At 54.6% G+C, this 7,140-nt stretch overlaps 1 protein-coding gene across 1 annotated transcript; it reads right to left on the reverse strand.

Moving 5' to 3' along the window:
- Positions 1–1,338: 1,338 nt before the first annotated feature.
- On the reverse strand, positions 1,339–7,134 carry PSME3 (proteasome activator subunit 3). Its single transcript, XM_041463078.1, has 11 exons — positions 7,035–7,134; positions 6,546–6,578; positions 6,172–6,234; positions 5,693–5,797; positions 5,359–5,407; positions 4,658–4,770; positions 4,097–4,165; positions 3,817–3,884; positions 3,610–3,664; positions 3,314–3,400; positions 1,339–2,881 (listed from the first exon to the last, which is right to left on the reverse strand). Exons 1-11 carry the CDS (start codon positions 7,074–7,076, stop codon positions 2,801–2,803), a joined length of 765 nt encoding a protein of 254 aa, XP_041319012.1. The 5' UTR covers positions 7,077–7,134; the 3' UTR covers positions 1,339–2,800.
- Between the last annotated feature and the right edge of the window lie 6 nt (positions 7,135–7,140).

The raw sequence follows: 7,140 nt of genomic DNA on the forward strand, positions 1-7,140 counted from the left end.
GGACCTGCCTGACCCTTGCTCCATTCCAGCTGTGCTGCTGGCAGTGCCTGTGGCTGCACACAGCTGCTGAGCCATTATTCTCCTCCCCTGCACTTTTAGCTGGGATGTTTCAAGGACTGGTGAAGCAGAGAGCCCTGACTGCACACTGCAACTGCTCCTAGAAAACAAACCCTCCCCTGCTCCCACAGAGGAACCCCACTCCCTGCCAGCACCTGCCAAGACAATTGTCCTGGATGCTCCATCCTCCCATGGGAGTGCTGGCACTGGCTCCCTGGGAGTGCAGATTTTTTGACTGGGGTGAGGAGGAGCCCCTCGTGCTGCACCACACCAAGTCCTGCCAGCAAGTCCTTCCTTTGGGCTCTGCTCCAGCTGCCTTGGCCCTGAGATCTGTGTGCAGCTCAGTGCCCCCTCCCTGCACGGGTCAGGCACCTGCAGGGCTTTCCCACACTGCAGGAACTTCCCTGCACAAGTGGCTGCTCCCACTCCTGGGCAGCCGGAGGTGCCACAGCCAGAGCTCCAGTCTGCAGCTGCTCCCAGGGCCAGTCAGACTCTGCTGGGCAGCACCATGACCAGGACAGGCACAACTCGTCTGGCACCCAGCCATGGACCCTCTGCTGGCTCAGAGGGGCTGCAGCCCTGCAGATGGGGGCAGGACACTCAGGAGAGCCTGGAGTGCCCCTCGAGAGGCCTCGGTGCCCCAGCACACAGGAAAGGCAGGAACAGGATGATGCCCAGAAGAGCAGAGGGCACTGTGGCTGGGGACTGCAGGGCAGCTGCCTCTCCTTGGGTACCACACACGGGGGCAGCCAGGAGCAAGAGATGTGTGTCCCACAGAGACACTGGGTGCTGGATCAGGACAGCCACGAGACACCTGCCTGGCAGAGAAACCCTGAGCAACTGCAGGCTCAGAGAAACACCACGTCTGTTTGAACTGGGACAGCCCAAGTCCCATTCTGGGCTGAGATGGGACAGATTCCATCAATCCCAAGCCCACGGGAAAAATCATGCCCAATGTGAGGCATGCTGATGGAACAGAAACAACCTACACAGCAGATTAGTTTATAACAAAGAGGAATGAGGAGAATGAAGGGAAGGAGCAGCTGAGTGTGAGAAAGGCAGAACCAGAACTGGACACTAAAACTGCATGGCCTAAGAGCCCAGCAGATCACACACAAGGGGCTGCCTTGAAAGAATTCCAAGTACCTTATTTTAATTTCTTGACATGGTAAAAGTTTACATAGGTTCATCTCGCAAAGAAAGCTGAACAAATTAAAAGGAATCAATACAAAGAAACACAAGGGGAAGTGCTGCTCCCAGACAGCAGCTCAACGCAGTTGGTTTGTTACTGAATATTTATTAGCGGGAAGACTAAGAGTTGACTTACTACAAACAACAACAGAAGAGTCTATAGCAGGGGCCAGCAGCCCGCCACACTCTGGGCAAATCCCTGGGAAACCAGCAAGAGACAACATGGCTCTTAGATGTGGAAGCAGAGGAAAAAAAAAACCAACCAAAAACAAAGTAAAAAAAAAATTTTGTCACTGTTGTTACAATGAGATTAACACAACTCTTAAGGCTACTGCACAATAAGAATATACAGGTGTAACAGCGAGACCTGGGAAACAGCAAGGTTCCTGAAACAAATGATTTAACATTCCCTGATTAGGGGACTTAAGTAGAAATACTATAAATAAGAAAATTTTGAAGCCTGCAGCGTTATGGGCCCACTTGCCACACACAAAAACTGACGCAATACAACCAGTCATTTCCAGAGGGGTTTGTAATGGACCACGAAATGTTCTGGCAGCTTAGAGGAGTCACGAGGCACGGGAGTGTGCCCTTTGCAGGGGAAAAACTGCAAGGTCTGCAAGGTACCAGGTGGGTATCAGCCACCCTCACCATCAAGCACCAGCTGTGGCAGCCAGCCTGCTCTGCCCAGGCACCAGGAAGCACTGCCAGGGACAGGGGGACTCAGTCTGATCACATGCAGAGATATTTTAGGACTTTAGCATCAGATCTCCAACCCCTCCCTCCCTTCCCTCAGCCCAGGCAAAAGCAACCCATGCTGAAGGGGCAACTGGGATGTATGTGAAAGAACATTGGTTTCAGCCAAGAAAGTGGCTCTAGTCAAATGGCAGAAGCCACCTGAGCTCATGACAGCCAGGACAGCACCAGCTCTAGTTCCAAGGATTTGCCTCATGCTCTGCACTGATCCAGACAGAACTGGTGAGGCAGAGACCTGTGGGGCAGGCTCTGCTGAGCCAGGAGAGCACCAGACAGGGAGTGCAGATGGCTCAGAGGCAGCAGAGCACAGCTGCCAAGGGGCAGGGTCCCTGGTCAGTGCAGAGCTGGTGGCAGAGCGGCCTGGCCACAGCCAGCAGTGGGGAGAGAGCTTCCCTGCTGTGGCACTGCCAGGCTGCCCTTGTGCTGGGCTGTTTGCCCTGCTCCAGAAACCCCAGTGCAGCCACCAGACAAGAGATGGGACAGGACAAGGGCTTGGTCTATAGTGTTGTTCCCACTCAGGTAGGAAGCAAGGCATGAAGGAATGTCCCTGCCTGGCTGCTGCAGCCTCTGGGGCATCCAGTGCAGCATGGCCTCTGCTACCAGTGACTAGAGGAAGAGGGAGAGCTCCTGAGACCTGAACAAAACCAATCACAAAACTAGGCAAGAATTTCTTTAGAGTTTAACTAAGAATGCAATACTATTTCCAGCCAGTTTCCCATCTCGATAGTCACGTAACAAACCAAGGCAATGACGGTCTTTAGTTGACTGAACAGTTCTCAAGTTCAAACGTTGACACTTAATAGAGGGTCTCAGCATTGCTGCTCCGAGGCCTCTTGATCTTCTCAATGTTTTTAAGGATCATGTCATGCAAAGTGACCTGCAAAAAGGAAGAACAGGACTCAGACAGGAAGCCATCCAGCTTTCACCATAAGCAGTGGTTACCACAGCAGCACCACCCTCAACCCCTGTGTGCAACCACACACCTGGTTAAGGTAAGGGCTTCCTTCAGCCAGACCTTACAGAAGCCACTACATGTAATACCAAAAACATTCATTCAGAAACCCTAGGATTGGCTTGTACTGTATCAAGAGCTGAGGACCAGGTTCACACAGAGGGGACAGGAATATTTTGCACTAGGGCCCTGTGAACACTGCTGGAAACATCTGCACCTCTAGGAGAGGGTGGAGAAGCACTTTGCTGGAGCCAAAGTGGGAAGCAGGCAGGCTTCCTCCAGGAGTGGCCATGCTCAGGGGGAAAGGGGAGAGGAGCAGCAGCAGGAGCACAGTGTGAGCTGTGTGTTTTCACTCACATATTGATTTCTCAGCTCTGAAATGATGAGGCGCAGACTAATGTACTCCTTCTCGTCGATCTCCGTCACGGTGCGGCGATAATCCTCCTGCAGACACGGGGGCACACGGGGCTCAGCCCAGCCTCCCACACTCTGCCTGCCCTCCACAAGCACCCCCACCTTCAGCTCAGGCCTTGTATGATCTCCCACTCTTCCCCCAGCACCCTCAGCTCAGAAAGGACAGTGACAAAGCAGCTCAGAGTGCCAGCATCATGTAAGCCCCCACCATGTAGATCTCCACGTCCCCGCTGACTCACCACATGAGGGTACTTGGCTATTTTGGAAACCAACTTTGCTCTTGTGATATAGTATCTGGCAGGAAAAGAGAGAAATTGAAGCTCAGATGAACAACCAGAATTATTTCCAGGTCCAAGCTGCCCTGTAACAACAGCTGGAGGACCTTTCCCAAACACATTCCTCTTACAAGGAGATCCCAAAAAAGAAGTCTGTTCTTGCATGCCTACCTAGAAATCTGGTCCAGGTAAGATGCTGCCTCACTCTCCACAGTCCGAAGCTCAGCAACTGTTTCTTCCTGCAGGGGAGACAAGGAAGCTGTGAGCTGCAGTAGGCTGCAGCTGGCCTTCAGGGCCCAGGAAGCACTGTCTCAGCAGCACCACATCAAATTCAGGTTTGGGTTTTAAAATCTCAGCCACCCCCATGACTGCAGCTGCTGGACACTATGAACTGCAAGATTCAGAGGAAGCCCAGAGATCCAAGTCCCTGGAGCACAGAGCAGTGCCTTACCTGAATAGAAACACCAAAGTTGTTCCCATCCTCTATCCTGGGAATGAGAAGCTGCACCCACATTTTGACCTGCAGTGGAGAGATCACAGCACTGACCAATGCCAACATCTGCACAAAGACTTCTCTCAGGAATGTCAGCAAAAGCTCCCAGGACTCTGCCTTTGCAACACAGCTCATGAAGAACTGCTGCAGGTCCCTTATGCACCTATAACACTTCCAAGATCACTTCCCACATGGCTGGGATGCCATGCAAGCCAGCACAGGCCCAGCTTCCCATGGAAATCTCTCCTCACCATGCCACAGGAGCCCTTGGCAGGAATCTGTGCCTGGGCAAAAGAAGGGCAAGGCAAAGCCTCACGAGGCCAGGTAACAGACATCCTTCTCCTTCAGGTGAACCACAGAGCTCCCCAAGGGTTTCACCTGCCCCCCAGCCCCTGTCAGACAGCACAAAGCCCTGCCTTTCCTCATCTGCAGCACAGAGGGACCTGCTCCTTCCACAGCCCCAGCTCTCCAGGGGTAACACCACCCCGCTGCCTCCCCTTGCTCCAGGCTCACACCCACCGTATTGCACTTCTCAATGAGCAGCCTGATCTCTGGTTTCACTTTCTCAATGATGTCCACCAGCTGCTGGTTGCTCTTCAGCATCCCATTGGGCATCACAAACACTTTGGTACCTGTGGCAGAGACAAACCCCAGCGTCAGGGACTCGCAGGAGCAGCTGCACCAGGGTTGGACTGAGGGGCCACCTGAGCCTCACTCATCTCTGCCAAGGCCAGAAAGGGACTGAGCCAGGCTATGGCCACCTGTAGGGAAGGGGAAAGGGACACGGGACAAGCAGGGAACACAAGGGAAGGAAAAGAGAGAACCCAGAGCAGCATGAGACTGAAGAGCTCGAGGATGCTGAGCACAAAGGGTTTTCCTGGTGCACAAGAAGTTTCTGTCTCAGCTTAATGCAAAGCCTGGAATGTTCTTCCAGACAAAGAGAGGAACTGCACAGGGCCACCAGGAGATCAGCTGCCTCCGTCAGCAGGCCAAGATCCAGCCAAGTACTACTTATGTCTATCAGAGAAGTACTAATTATGCTTCTAGGAGCTGGAACCTCAATCCTCCACATCAGAACATCTGTAGGTCAGGCTCTGGCCTGCACGAGGAGCAGCTGCTGGCAGGGCAGGGCAAGTGGGGCTTGCACAATTGGCATCTCCAAGGCTCAGTGCAGCAGTCCAGGGGGCAGGCAGCAATACAAGGGACTCGGGGAGTCTTACCCTGAAAGGTCTCTTCGTGGTCTTCCAGCTTCCTCTTTTTCATATTTGGCTAAAACATACAAAGTGTTTTATTCACAAACTAGTTGTAAGCTATAAAAACGTTGCAAAGGAAAAAAAAAAGGAAAACTTAGAGCCCTGCCATGTTCCTGGTTTCTGAGCATTCTTCCTGAAATCCCAGGAAGAGCTGCAGAGCAGTGTTACCTCCAGGCTCGAGAGATCAATCTCTAAAAGCCTCTGGGCCAAGGCCTGGTATTAAATAATATCCTACCCCAGCACAGAGCAAACCATGCAGTTTTAACAGGGGTTGGGATCACAGCCAGGAGAGTAACCTTACCCCATCCAGCCCATCGTGGCTGTTGGTGAGAAGAATTGGGTCAGGCACTGGGAGGTTCATGTCCGAATGGATCTGAGTAAGATCATGAATATTCAGGATGGGCTCCTGCAAAGTAAAGCAGATTTGTTACCTGATCACGAGCTAACAAATTCTGCCACACCAAACACAACAAGACAAAAGATTCAAGCCTCCTTCTTGTTCAAAACTGGGATGAGTGAAGATAGAAGGTCTGGCAATAGGCTGTGGACCCCTCAGCAGTGCCAGGAACAGCACACTGGGGAGAAAGATAAATGTGAGACATCACAGAAAGCAAACTGCACAAGGCAGCACCCCTCCAGAGCCAACAGCACTGCAGCTGCTGCCTTGTGTCTCTGCAGCAAGGTGAAATGCACGGAAAACACCCATGGAGAGACCTGCCACAACACTTCCAAAATGTAGCTGAGAGTGGAAAAGGACACAAAGCACAGGGCACACCCTACCTTAAGGAATCCATCGAGTTCTAACAGCTTCTTTGGAAAAAAGTTTGCTACGAGGTCTTCAGCCTAAGAAAGAAAGAACAAACAGTGATGTGGGAGAAGGCCACGTGGCTCCCACTAGCAGGCAAGAGCAGCAGGGAAATCATCTGTGCACAAGCAGGAAACAAAGAGAACCGACTGCTTCCTGCTGCCAACACCAAACAAAGCCCAGGTGAGAAGAAAGCCACGAGGCTCAGGAGCCTCACTGCAGTGATGAGGGCACCAGCTGGGTGTTGCTGGGTGTTGCTAAGCTGCCAGGGCAGGCTCAGCCCACAATCGAGTGTGTCAGAAAGATAAGGCCAAAAAAACCTCCTTCCTGCCCGAGCCCTGGCACTCACCTCACTCGTGATCCGCTCCCTGAAGGAGTCAACCTACAGAACGAAACAGGGACACGTCAGGGTCGCTCTGAACAGCGGGGCCCGGGGAGGTCGCGCTGAGCCCCGCATGACCCTCCCGTTCTCCCGGGGGACCGGGAGGAGCCCGCCAACACCGAGCGGGAGCTGCCCGGAGCGGCTCCGTCCTCCCGCCCCCGCCCCCGGGCGCTGCGGGGAGCTGGAAACCGCGCAGCTCCCGCCGGGGCCAAGGATCCGCCGGGGCCAAGGATCCGCCGGGCCGCCCCCGGCACACGGGGCCCGGCTCGGGGCCGGCCGCAGCCCAGCCCCGGCCGCATCCCCGCCCCCCGGCGCTGCAGGGAGGCACCGCGGGGCGGCCCCAAGCCCGCCCCGCCCCGGGCCGGCGCCAGCAAGAGCGGAGGCGGCCGCCGAGCGGGACCGAACCGGGCCGGGCGAGGCCAGGCGGGGCGGGGCAAGCGGCGGGGCCGGGCGCACCTTGAGCTTCACCTCCGGGTCCACCTTGAGCAGCGAGGCCATGGCGGGTCCGGTTCTCGGGGCCGCTCCGCTTCCCCGGGCCCACGCCGGAAGTGACCTCACGCCG

Source organism: Pyrgilauda ruficollis, unplaced genomic scaffold (assembly GCF_017590135.1).
Source record: "Pyrgilauda ruficollis isolate IOZ18807 unplaced genomic scaffold, ASM1759013v1 scaffold161, whole genome shotgun sequence".
Classification (NCBI taxonomy): Eukaryota; Metazoa; Chordata; class Aves; order Passeriformes; family Passeridae; genus Pyrgilauda; species Pyrgilauda ruficollis.

Excerpts from the sequence above, each read along its gene's own strand:
- PSME3 (XM_041463078.1), bottom strand. The coding sequence starts at position 7,076 with ATGGCCTCGCTGCTCAAGGTGGACCCGGAGGTGAAGCTCAAG. Across the intron at positions 4,771-5,358 it reads CCACGAAGAGACCTTTCAGG|GTACCAAAGTGTTTGTGATG; the intron begins GTAAGACTCCCC and ends TCTCTGCCACAG. Across the intron at positions 3,401-3,609 it reads TAGCCAAGTACCCTCATGTG|GAGGATTATCGCCGCACCGT; the intron begins GTGAGTCAGCGG and ends CCGTGTCTGCAG.